Consider the following 13,413-nt stretch of genomic DNA (forward strand, 5'->3'; position numbering starts at 1 on the left):
TAATGAATGAACACCTACTGTGTGCCATGTTTAAGGCTCTCAAGACTAATCTAATAAAATCACAGCTTTCAATAAGTCCTTCTTCTGCTCAAAGAAACTCTAAACTCTTCCACCTGGCTTTTAAGGCTCAGAGACCAAATCCCATCCTGGGGTTCCCTTAATTGCTCAAAATATGGTTGCTCAGAATCACCCTTCTGAACACCCCTCACTGCTGTGCTTTCCGTTCTAGGCCTCTCTCTAAGCCAGTAGTCACAACAAACCCACTTCCATGAAGATGTGAATAACTGATAATGCCTTGTTTTGTTATTCCCCCTGGGGATAGTTACATCCTAAGAGTGGAATATGCTTTTACAAAGGAATTAAAATCTAACATTAGATTTCCAGGTCATGAGGAAGGAATTGTCAGTGATTAGACTCTGTGTGTCTGTGTATTTATGTTAGGGGAACAGAGCAAGAGTGGGAATATTTGCAGTTTAAGTCTCACTCCATGCTGAACAGTATCTACTTATCCCCTCTTTGTCCCTACTGATATAAATATTTATAGATTTTTCTTAATCTGTGGAGGTACCAGAGAAACATTTTTCTGCCAGTCCAAAATAAGGAAGTCTTATGATAGTTTCCTTGTTTGATTGCCCTAGCAAGTGTCCAGTAAGCTTGAAGTAAACACTTCTACAAACACTTTTCCCACCCAGGAACCATTTCTGTTAAAGAATTGGCTTTACCAAACTCTAAGTGACTCTGCATCTCTCTCCTACCAACCACTCTCTCCTTTCAACATCCACCAGCAGAAGATCTGGATCCTGAGATACTGACAAGATGCCACAGTCTTCCAGAAGTGGAGCCACCTGTGCAAATGACAGCAACTCACATATTTTGCATCTGCGATGAGGAGTCCGCAATATAAGCTAGCACCAGAACACTGAGCAGAGAGACAGGCACCAGTGCTTTCCAAGAAGACTTCCCCATCCAACTCCTAGTCACTGAACCACACACAGGTCAACCCATCCAACACATTATTCTACTAATTCTTTAATCTGTGTCTATCTCCTTGTAAACTTTGCACAAGGATGCTCCCTTCCTTGGTTCCTTTGATACTCTCCATCACAAATAATTGCCTGCTGCAGAAGCACTGTTAAGCTGAGATCCTTTTAAATCCAGATTTCCTCTCTCAGTCTGTCTTGCACACTTCTCCCTTTAGAAATGCTCTCCTGTAAGACTTTCTTCAACTTCTCACTTTCTCGTAATGCTGAGGCATCTCTGCTAATCAGACAACTCTCCACTGAATAGATTTCTTGAGCCCAGCCCTGTGCCAAATGCCAGGTAGAACACAAAAGTATCTTAGTAATTCCTGTTCTCAGAGCATCTAAAATCTAGCTGAGGAGACAAAACAAATATACGTGAAAAGTTGAACAGTATGAAACAATAGAAAAGACAATATAAGGTATCAGACCTTTCTAAGTACAAGAGGTCAGAAGACACCACAGCTGGCTGGGGTGATCTATCAATTTCCTTTCCCAGTCCTCCATCAGGGCCACTCCTTAGCCTATCTTTGAACAAAGCAACAATCTTCTGGGTGCTTACTATGTAGAAGGCACTGCTGAGCATGCAAGGAGTCCTCTGCCCTACAAGAGACAGAAAATGCAAATACAAAGAGCTAGTATATAAAGAAAAAAATGGTAAGTGAGAGAGGCAGAAAAGTATACAGACTATAGTGCTATTGCACTCTTAATGGCTTTCAAGGAAAAATGCTTCTACAGCTGTTAAAAATGATGCAGATGATGGGAGTCAGCGCGAATCTGTTTGAGTTCTCTATTTCTGCATAAAAGCTATCCTTAAACTCAGTGGTTTAAAGCAATTGTTCCATTTTGCCCACAGTTTTGTTCGGAAGTTTAGGGAGCTTGTCTTGTCTCTGATCCACTTGATGTCAGCTCAGGTGGCTGGTCTGGGGGATGTACTGCAAGTTGTCCTCTTCACTCAAGTATCTGGTGCTCCTTGGTACCTCTCTACACACAGACACACACACACAGCATCTTATCCTCCAGAACCCTCTATACCTGGCTTAGACTTTTTCCAGCATGGCACTCTCAGGGCATTCAGAGTTCTTGCATGACAGCTTAGGGCTCTGTAAGATTTAGAAGCTATCAGTGCCCTTAGAAGCAAGGTCCAGAACTGGCGGAGCAACACTTTCATCATACTCTACTGTAGTCCACAGACATCACAGGGATTCTAAGGAAGGGCAAATAGACCCTCTGTGGAAGAGTATGAAGAAATTGCAGTCATCTTTAATCGACTTACAGAGTCAATGAGAAAATATGATGCCATTGCATGCAATATAAACATTTATTTTTGGAAATCTTCATTAATGTGATTTTTGTATATTCTAAAATTAAGAGGTGAAGGCATAACTAAGAAAGAGAGTCTTCTGTTTTGTATCACTTGATTTCAGAAATACAAAAAATGCTAATGGTAAGTAATAAATAATACCCCTGGTTTAAATTACTCCTGAAGGACTTTGTTTATGCCTTCATCTCAGTCTCTGTAGGAAGCCTTGAACTGTTTTAGACAGAACAGGCAATCTTTGCTCCCTTCCAGATTTGAAGGAAAAAAGAAGAGCCCATGTACCAGGCAAAATAGAAACTTGGTCCCATGGACCAGAATTTGAGTGTCAATAACAGAACTGGTCAGAGGAGCAATTGCCTGAAGAGAGAAACTGGAGAGAATTTTTTCAGAGCAGAAAAGAAAGTTGAGAATCTCTGCAACAACAGAAAAGCTAAGTGTTGAACAGGCTAGGACAGCTGGATCTTTCAGCATCAGAGAGTGAAGACTCACCACAGCAACAAAGGTTCATGGATCAGACTCTTAGTTCCAGGGACCCCAGCTCCACAGAATTAGCACACACATGCAAGATCTAGAAAAGAGACCTTGGAACACCAAGAACTTTTATCCTGCGGTGACAGCAATGAATGTTGTGAGAAGCAGTTAAATTCCAGATACATGTGGGAGGTAAAGCCAAGTTATTTTCCTGAGGGTGTGTACACAGGGTATGAGAGAAAGAAGAGTCAAGGGTGACTTCCAAGTTTTTGCATGAACAACAGGAAAGGCTGCAAGTAGAGAAGGTTTGGGGTAAGATCGGGAGCTCAATGTTTAAAGCTTCATCTGCTTATTACATCCAAATAGAGATAATAAGGAAATAGTTAGGAGTGATGGAATGAGCAAGCAAAAATCAGCAAGCACTCTGAAGTATTTGAATGATAGCAATGACAAATTTGATCTGTTGGGTATCTAACAAGGAGCGGGACTAAGTAAAATACACAGAGATATTGCATCAAGATAATCATTAACTCTGAAAATGTAAATTTCCCTTAGTATCAGGCAGGGAATTAGCAGTCCAGGGATTAGCAATGGTAGATAACTGCTACTAATCCTAGACTGGAAGAGCAAGTGAGGATGTGATCTAATTGAAGCACAGAACTGGGATGACTGGTAGCTGCTGGATCCTCCACAGATCTGCCTGATGAAGCTGGAGTCGCAGAGAAGCCGCTGACTGAGGCAGAGGAGGGATGAGAAATGCCCCCACTTCACCCTTCCTCCCACCTGCCAATCCCACCAGTGCCATTTGCTCAACACAACTGAAAGCTGATTGACAAGGCGGTACCTGGGAAATGGAAACTTTGGAGGCCATCTCTCCTGCAAGACAGAGCAGAACACAGAAAAGGGCACAGAATGAATATGAGAGAGATCAGGCAAAGACCAGCACATCACATTCAGCGCTTTCTACCTCACTGGAAGTGCGATGGAGAATCACTGACTAGTTATAAGCAGGAAGTCACAATCTAATTGGGATTTTTAAAATATCACCCAATCTGCAGTGTAACAATTGCCTTAGAGCTAGATGGCCAGGGTGATTAATTAAAATCATTAAATTAAATAATTTAAATTAATTAAGTAAGTAAATTAATTAAAATCAACTTGAATGGGCCATGGGATGCCCAGATAGCTCGTAAAATATTATTCTTGAGTGCATCTGTGGGAGTGTTTTCATAAGACAATAGACTGAGTAAAGAAGATTCACCCTCCCCAGGGTGGGCGGGCATCATCTAATCAGTTGAGGACCCTCATAGAACAAAAAGGCAGAGGGAAGGCAAGTGTGTCTCCTTTCTTGAGCTGAAATATCCATCTCTGGCACTGGACATCAGACCTCCTGGTTCTTGGGTCTCCCAACTCTGGGACTTAAACCAGTGGCCTTAGTTCTCAGGCTTTTGACTCTGATTGAATTATACACCACAAACTTTTTCCTGGTTCTCCAGCTTGTAGATGGTATATCATGAGACTTCTCAGCCTCCAAAACTGTGCAAGTCAAATTCCATAATAAATATCCTCTTATGTATCTCTATATATCCTATCAGTTCTGTTTCTCTGGAGAACCTTAATACAATGATCACAAGAAGAACAGTTATTGAGACTGCTGTCTCTCTAGGCAGAGATTATGATGACTTAGACTAAAGTTGTGGCCAAAAAAAGTGGACCAATTTGAAACAAATGTAAAAGTTAGGCTTGCAAAAACAAGAAATTGAGTCCAAGGGAGGGAGAGGGAGGAGTCAAGGATAACTCCCAAGTTTCTATCCTCAAGAGCAGAGGGAAATGGAGGAGTCATTTGCTAAGATAAGGAAACAAAAGGAGGAACATATTTTAAAAGAAGATGGTAAGTTCAGTTTTGATACTTGCAAGTCATCAAAAGGGTGAGATCTGATGGGCAATGGATTATCTGGCTTTGGGGTTCAGAACTAAGATCTAAACTGGGGTATATACAGAGAAGCCATCAGTATATACCTGGTATTTGAAATCAAGAAAGTAAGTTCACCTGGGAAGATTATGTACAGTCAGAAAGGGGCCTGAGTTTAGAGGAACTCCAATAGATAGAGGAGAAAGAAAACAAAATCAGAAATAAGCCAAAGTAGATGTCAGAAGAAATTTAAAAGAATGTGATGCCAAGAAAAACGGAGAAGTGTTTTCCACGTGAAATGTAATTGAGAAATCAAGAAGGTTAGAACTAAGACGTGACTTAATGAGTACTGTTTCTCTAGGGGTTGGGAAGAAACTGAGCTGGATTAGGAAATGAGAAAATAGTGACATCAAGTATGGACAGCTAGTATAAGAAGTTGGATTGGAAAAGGAAGAGACAAACAGGGCAGCAGTTACGAGTGGGTTTCACTGGACAGCAGGAAGCATTATAAATTTTTGAGCAAGAGAATAAATGACCCTATGAAAACAAGACTTTGAGGAAGTGATTTTCACCAGACTGGGAGAACATCTGGGGGAGCAGATATATATTCACACCCCGAAGTTTCATTGTCCTATGTGCCTACTGTTTTGACTTAGAGGAAATGCAGACATTAGAAGATTCTCCTTTTACCAAGTATATCCAAGGATACTTGAAATGAGTCCATCTGCTCATCACTACCACCCCCTTCAGAAGCACTCATTCATGGCCAGCCTACTGACCCCCAAAGGTCTAAGCCAGTACCATTTAAATCTCCTTGCACCTACCAGCTGGTCACGGTTGTTTTGAAGGCTGCAGCTGCCAAAAGCGCTGCCAGAAAATTGCCAATGTCACTGGTGTTGCTGCCAGCAAGGATGGGACTCTGGAGCCCTCGAGGGACAGGAACCGGGTTCAAATGTTCATTTACACTGGTCTCTGTATAGACCCCCTGGGTCACCGAGGCACAGACTCTCCAACAAAGCAAGAACAACTCTGCGTGTGTGATTGCTGATAACAGCTGCCTGTCCTCAAGTGCTGTCTGTTGGTCAGGAGGTTTGCTATGTACTTTAGCTCGTTTAATTCTCACAACCACCCTCTGAGGTAGGTATGATTATTACCATGCCTGTTTTACAACTGAGAGGACTGACACATGGAGAAGTGAGGTAACTTGACCAAGGTCACCAATCTAATAGGTAGCGGGCAGGGTATATACGCAGACAAGTCTGTCCATGGATTCCACAGTCATCACCACCACTCCCCATTGACACTCTGACTTTGGGCCGAGGGTACCTCTGTTGCCCACCTCATACTCCTTCCTCTTATAGTGTGTTCTCTTCGCATCCTTTTCTGAAATATGGCCACAGATTCCAACCCAGCTCAAGACATATATTTTTACTATCTGGTTTTATGGTGGGGAGGAAGTGGTCTCACTTCCTCGATCCTATGTGATTTAGTGAGTATCCTAAAGAGACACTGTGGAAGGGGAAAGGGCTACAGTTAAGCCCCAGATCAGTAGTACATCCAGGATACAGAGCAGCCTGTTATCCATATCCTCCTACCATGAACACAAGGGCAAAATGTCCCTTTAGACAAATATTTATGCGACTGAGGTACGTTGGATGAACAGGAGTCTCCCTCCTCCCTCATGTAAAAACAGGTCTACTATGACTGCTATTTTGACTGCTAACAGAGCAGAAAAAATCAGACTCGTGGTAATCAGGTTATGTTTGCCTCTTCTCCTTATAGAGATATTTCAAGAACCAGGATCCATTCCCTGCCTAGCTATGGCTTAGAAAATCTTAAGAAGCTGCGGGCCAAGTCAACTTACCGCCTAAAAAAGCTTCCCAGTCTGGAAAAATTTGTCACACTCGTGGAGGCCAGCCTCACCTACCCCAGCCACTGCTGTGCCTTCGCAAACTGGAGGCGGCAAACGTGAGTCAGTCTTCTCTGTCCAGCCCTTGAGCCCTGTTTGGGCATTTCTCCAATGGAGTGCTTGGTCCACAACTTCTGCATCCATGATGAAATCCCTTAGGCAAGTTCTAGATCAAACCCTTAGTGTTCTTTTTGAAAATGGGTTCACAGGAGAGAGCTACCCACATGGCAGGCTACCTACCAAATATTAAATGAGCGACTATGAAAAACACCAAGCAAGCCTGATTCATAGCTGATGCTTAATAAATGTTTGTTCCCTTTTCCCTTTATACCAATAAGGGTATATACTTAAAGTCCCAAACTCTGTATCCTATAAATGTGCCAAAATGTTAATCACTCAGTCATTCTGACTCTTTGTGACCCTAAGGACTATAACCCACTAGGCTCCTCTGTCCATGGAATTCTCCAGGCAAAAATAGTGGAGTGGGTTGTCATTCCCTTCTCCAGGGGATCTTCCTCATCTAGGGATCAAACCCAGGTCTCCTGCATTGAAGGTGGCTTCTTTACTGTCTGAGCCACGAGGGAAGCCCATAGGTGTGCCAGGGACCATCAAAGTCAGCTTTGGAGGGAGGAAGCAGAGATGCCATAACAGAGATTGATCACACACCCACAGCACTTCTCCACCACACTGCTGCTGCTGCTGCTGCTGCTACTGCTAAGTTTCTTCAATCGTGTCCGACTCTGTGCGACCCTATGGATAGCAGCCCACCAGGCTCCTCTGTCCACAGGGTTCTCTAGGCAACAATACTGAAGTTGATTGCCATTTCCTTCTCCACCATGCTAAACCTCCCTAACTCATCTTTGGAGCTTAGCACCTCACAGGGAGAACAAAGATTATGACATCTGTTCACTTTGGCTTTCAAGGCTGGTCAGGTTCCAGGAATCCCAGGTTAAAGAGGGTAATCCTAATAAAGCCAAGTCCTAGTGGGTAACTGGCTAAAAAGTTGAGGTTCTGGAAAGGGAGTACTTTGAAGTTTACATGTTCCAGATATTTAAAGGATCCACCAGGGATACAGGTGCTTCCCAGGTGGTTTGGTGGTAAAATAAAAAATCCACATGCCAAGTAGCAGAAGCAGGTTCAATCCCTGGGTCAGGAAGATCCCCTGGAGAAGGAAATGGCAATCCACTCCAGTATTCTTGCATGGGAAATCCTATGGCAGGCTACAGTCCATGATGTTGCAAGAGAGTAGGAAACAGCTTAGTGACTAAACAACAACAATCAGAGATATAATGTATTGGGTATCAGGAATTCAAGTTTCTGCCTCTCCTGAGCTCACTGATACAATCCATACCATGCAATTGCACTCAGTCAGATGATGCCTGGTTCCCATTCTTGCACATTAGCCCAGCATGAACACAGCTTCTGTGATACTGTTTTACAGCTTAACATAGCCACTTCTATTATTCAACCTTAACATGCAGACATATCCCCTACTCTAAAGCAAAATAAAACAAAACAACCAAACAGTACACACCCTGAAATGTTTTCAAAGTATTGAAGAGGTAGCAGTCCACACTCAGACCCATGTAAAGGATCTGCACAAAAGGGGCTATTTTTCAGAATTAGCACACATCATTAGGGAACTCCCCAGAATCAAACACTCCCTGCAAGTTAGCTCAAGAGCTAGGGAATTTCTTCTTAACGAGTAGAATTTTTCAGAGCTTGGGCTGAAGCAGAAGGCCTGCCTCTTTTATATTCCAGAAAGGGATATTCCAGCCAGGTCAGGAAAGATACAAATTTCACTGCCAAAATCCTGGAACTAAATACCCCCCAGGAGAATTCTCAGAGGATGTTAAGACCACTGAAGGAGCTGCAAGTCACGTGCTGTCAGTACCCAACACCATAGAAATATATTCTCTTACTCAGTTGCCCAGATTCCTCTGGTCTCATCATCCCCTGGTAGTGTAGATGTAGCCTCAGGGATCACCCGACAGGAAATCTCCAGGTCTTCCTTACATTGTACCATGGCTTGAAGGGTTTCCTGATCCCTCTGGACCACTGGGCTCTCACCCTCTCTAGGTCCCTATTTTAACTTACATCAGGGCTTGTCAGGTGTGGCAAAGGAGAGGCCCAAGGCTCTTCAAAGAAGACATGCCAAGACAGAGTACACGAATCACAATGATGTTTGGTCTTTCTATTTAGCAAACTCACAAATGCAAAACAATATGGTTATGCTATTCAAAAGATAATTACAGGACTCGTGTTTTAATTGTGTCACTTCATGGTATACCATAGTAGGTGTAGTGGTGGTTAGGTAAAGAAATTTGAATTTAAAGTTGCATGATGAAACTGCCCCTCCAATCTTCACTTGGAAATAATGCCCGAAGTGTACATCTTAGGCCCTGTGACTGTGAGATTTTGGCCAATGGCCCTTCTGAACTCTCATGGAAAAATCTTATTATCCACTCCCCTCCCTCATTTGTCATTGAACTGGTTATGTTCTTGTCATAGTTCTATACTCAGCTAACATTGTTATTTTGTCCTTATTTTGTTATTTCTTGTATTCAGGTGCTTTCTTTCCAGCTAGATTTTAAACTGATGCACGGTGGCATATTCATTAAGTACCCACATAGGGCATGACCCCAATATGAACTCAGTACGTAACCACCATCCTCTGTCTTCATATTGCTGATATCTGCCTAGTACTCACTGCCAGGCATATTAAAACTTCACACCTTTATCTCATTTAAGTTTCACAAAAGTAACAGCACTATTCTCTTCTCACAAAGGCAGGAACTGAGGCTCAGAGACAGTAAACAACGGGACCGACACCAGTCGGACTCAAACTCTCTGGTCTGTCTATCTTCAAAGCTCAGACTCTGGGCCACTCTGCCATGCACTTCCCAAGTAACTGTTCACTGATTTATTGGGGTCCAGGAGTACCACTTTTTAACTCCACCTCAAACTGAATTGCCAATTTCTTATAATACTCAGGATTTGCTGAGGTATTGCAGAGGCAAGACTTTATTTCCCTGGCTTCCATTTTTCTTTCTAGTCTTCCCCCATAGACACACATTGTTTACCATTTCCCCACTCATGTCATTAGGTCAGTTCTGTTTTAGGAAAGGAAAGCACCAATACTTAACATATATCAGTAGTAGTATCAACAATAAGCATCATCAGAGCAGTCGACATAAGCACCAGGAAATGAAGGCTGGGTCTAGATGGTTAGTCAGATCCATTCCAGTGAACTGAATCACAGGCTGCAAGTTCCAGGGTTACTTACTTCCTATTCTTAGAACTGGGCTGCCACCAATCCAATGACTGGAAAAACAGAGTGATTCTCTTGTTCCCTCTTTGCCTGTCTCTGAGCTTGCCTTACTTTTTTTTGTAAGATCTCTGACTAACCCAAAAGATTTTGTGCACATTTTCAATTCCATGTATGTTATTAACTGTTTAACCTCCTTAGTGTCAACGATAACTGATGTAAGTAAGAAGCTCTATCACTCTCTAAAACAAAACAAAACAAAATGACACAGTCTCCAGGCAAAAAAAAAAAAAAAAGAGTCCGTTGGCCCAAAGGAAAAATGACTTCCCAGCAATTCAATTCACTTTCTGGAGGGGAGAGAAGGGAGGAATAGGTTCTCACTAACAGCCCCTTCTCCTAGAGGGTCATGGGGAAAGTTCATTCCAGTCCATGTTCACTGCAGACTTGACCAGCCCCCATCGTTCAGTACCTAATGGAATCTTTACCTCTTCCACACCCCATCCTTCTTATGGTTGGGGGCAGGGGGCAGTCTTTGAAGTTTTAACACTCACCTCCCCACTCACTCCTGAGATTTTGTTAGGGCTTGAGAAAAATGCAGTCACTCAAGTTTGCTGTGAGCTTGTCCCTCAGCAAGGGAGGAAATGAATAGGGTGTGTGTGTATGTTTCCATTCAAAAGAAGACCCAGTGTGAAACATCCCCATTCCTTAAGACTTTGCTTCAAAACTATTCAGAACTACTACTCCCTATCTCTACATGCACTATCCACTTGTCTGGATAGAATATTTGTCATCTGGCTTTCATTCAAATCCCTTCTGGAAGTGCCTATATTCTGTTGGCAAGGCCTCTTGTAAGTTGGGGTTCAAAGGGGGGAAACTAAGACAGAAAAAGTGACCGCGAGAAGATCCAGCTCCCTAGGGCATGAGTTACAATCCCTCACAACCTGCATTCGCAGGTTGAGATCCTTTTGGGATCTCACTAGCAAACTGCTGAAAATGAGAGAGCCAGGTTTACCTTGCATACAATGCCTGAGGCCTACTGTGGCCCTTGAGGAGTGAAATAATAATAAAGAAGAACACACCCCTCAGTAACATTTCAGGCAAGTTAGCAGACCTCCTAGTAGCACAGGTACCAAAGAGCCAGGGTCAGAATTGGCTGGGAATAAACTAAAGACTCTGATCTTCCAGTCTATGCAAACTCCCACTTGAGTCAGAGGACAGTCCAGAGCTTCTAGGACTGGAGTTTAGTGTAGAGAAAATGGAATGTATGCTACTCAGGCATATGAAGAGAGGGCTGAATAGAGATGAGGAAGGGAGAGGATGGAGTTGATATCAAGTCTATAAATTATCTGCACTTAACAGTAAGGCTTAGCTAGTCCCAGGCGCCTTCCTCCCCACATTCAGGTTGTGGCCAGATGGTTTCCCGAGTGGGCCATCCAACTCTAGGAATATACACACGAATTGTTCTGGTCATTTACCGTAAGAAACATTAACCCTTGAGCTTAGCTTCAAGGGCAGACAAACTGTTAGAAGAAAAAAAAAAAATCTCAAGAAGAAATCCCATTCTCTACCCTGTGTAAAGACAGTGATATATTTGCCATTCTGGATCCAACATGTTGACGCTGTTCCTTTTTGTATTTTTCTAGCTCTGACCTTCATCCAATTTGCAACAAATCTATTTTAAGGCAAGAAGTTGATGACATGACTCAGGCTAGGGGTCAGAGAGTATCTTTGGCAGAAGATGATGAGTCCAGCTATGCCAAAGGATTTGACATGATGTACAGTGAATTTGACTATGACTTATGCAATGAAGTGGTTGGTGTGACTTGTTCCCCTGAGCCAGATGCATTCAATCCATGTGAAGATATCATGGGGGATGATATTCTCAGAGTCTTGATATGGTTTATTAGCATCCTGGCCATCACTGGGAACATCCTAGTGCTGGTGATCCTGATCACCAGCCAGTATAAACTCACAGTCCCCCGGTTCCTCATGTGCAATCTGGCCTTTGCCGATCTCTGCATTGGAATCTACCTGCTGCTCATAGCCTCAGTTGATGTCCACACCAAAAGCCAGTACCACAACTATGCCATTGACTGGCAAACTGGAGCAGGCTGTGATGCAGCCGGCTTTTTCACTGTCTTTGCCAGTGAGCTCTCAGTCTACACTCTGACCGCCATCACGCTGGAAAGATGGCATACCATCACCCATGCCATGCAGCTCGAATGCAAAGTGCAGCTCCGCCATGCTGCCAGCATCATGCTGGTGGGCTGGATCTTTGCTTTTGCAGTTGCCCTCTTTCCCATCTTTGGCATCAGCAGCTACATGAAGGTGAGCATCTGCCTGCCCATGGACATTGACAGCCCCCTGTCACAGCTTTATGTTATGTCCCTCCTTGTGCTCAATGTCCTGGCCTTTGTGGTCATCTGTGGCTGCTACACTCATATCTACCTCACAGTGAGGAACCCCAACATCACATCCTCTTCTAGTGACACCAAGATCGCCAAGCGCATGGCCATGCTCATCTTCACCGACTTCCTCTGCATGGCACCCATATCCTTCTTTGCCATCTCTGCCTCCCTCAAGGTGCCCCTCATCACTGTGTCCAAGTCAAAGATCCTCCTGGTCCTGTTCTACCCTATCAACTCCTGTGCCAACCCCTTCCTCTATGCCATCTTCACCAAGAACTTCCGCAGGGATTTCTTCATTCTGCTGAGCAAGTTTGGCTGCTATGAAATGCAAGCCCAGACCTATAGGTCAGAAACCTCATCCACTGCCCACAACTTTCATCCAAGGAATGGCCACTGCCCCCCAGCTCCCAGGGTTACCAATGGTTCCAATTACACACTTATCCCCCTAAGACATTTAGCCAAGAACTAAAACACAATGTGCAAATGTTTCTGCATGTTGAATGACAATTAAGTCTGCCTTTGAAGAATATGCCATGGCATAGCTGACAGAGCACTTCCATGTACTTCATCTAATTTAATCTCCCTGGCACATCTGTAAGGTAAATTGGTCAGAAACTATTAACTCCATGTGATTCATTAGGAAACTGAAGACTTCATAACAACATTAATAATTAAAATAATGTAGTACTACATCACATTTGTTCTATCCTTTATAGCATTCAAAGTGCTCTTTTCAGATCATCTCAACTGATCCCTATAAAAGTCCTATTAAACAGGCAGCACAGGAATTATGCTTGGAGTTTTATAGATGAGGAAACCAAAACCCAAAGGGTTAAGTGACTTGTTCAAAATTGCTCGACTTATAAGAAGCAGAGCCAAAATGAAATGTTCTGACTCCCAGAGAACTTGCAAAATAGGCAGTGCAATATTTATGCACTCACTCATTCCCTCAATGAATATTTACTATGTGATGCTCTGAAATATGTCAACCTGAACTACATTTAGTTCAACTACTATAGGCTGAACTACCTTTCCCAAAATTCCCTTTCTTAAATATTTCCCGTAAAGGTAGGCCACATGAAAGATTCTCAGGAAAACAGGAGGG

General features: G+C 43.1%; 1 protein-coding gene and 1 long non-coding RNA gene across 6 annotated transcripts in view; one reads left to right on the forward strand and one right to left on the reverse strand.

Annotated features, from left to right (window-relative positions):
- FSHR (follicle stimulating hormone receptor) overlaps positions 1-13,000 on the forward strand; it is a 182,138-nt gene extending 169,138 nt beyond the window's left edge. For 3 of the 5 annotated variants that reach the window (XM_081593770.1, XM_081593771.1, XM_081593774.1), the window contains 2 exons: positions 6,506-6,691; positions 11,544-13,000. In XM_081593770.1, the coding sequence (XP_081449896.1) occupies positions 6,506-6,691; positions 11,544-12,777 (1,420 nt within the window). In that variant the 3' untranslated portion in view covers positions 12,778-13,000. The remainder of the gene's footprint in view (positions 1-6,505; positions 6,692-11,543) is intronic. The other 2 variants (XM_081593772.1, XM_081593773.1) reach the window with 1 other exon arrangement.
- The window catches only part of LOC145546596 (uncharacterized), a 172,388-nt gene that overhangs the window by 56,155 nt on the left and 102,820 nt on the right, over positions 1-13,413 (reverse strand). The gene's annotated exons all lie outside the window — the stretch shown is intronic.

This window comes from Giraffa tippelskirchi, chromosome 4 (assembly GCF_054371585.1).
Source record: "Giraffa tippelskirchi isolate mGirTip1 chromosome 4, T2T-mGirTip1v1.2.pri, whole genome shotgun sequence".
Classification (NCBI taxonomy): Eukaryota; Metazoa; Chordata; class Mammalia; order Artiodactyla; family Giraffidae; genus Giraffa; species Giraffa tippelskirchi.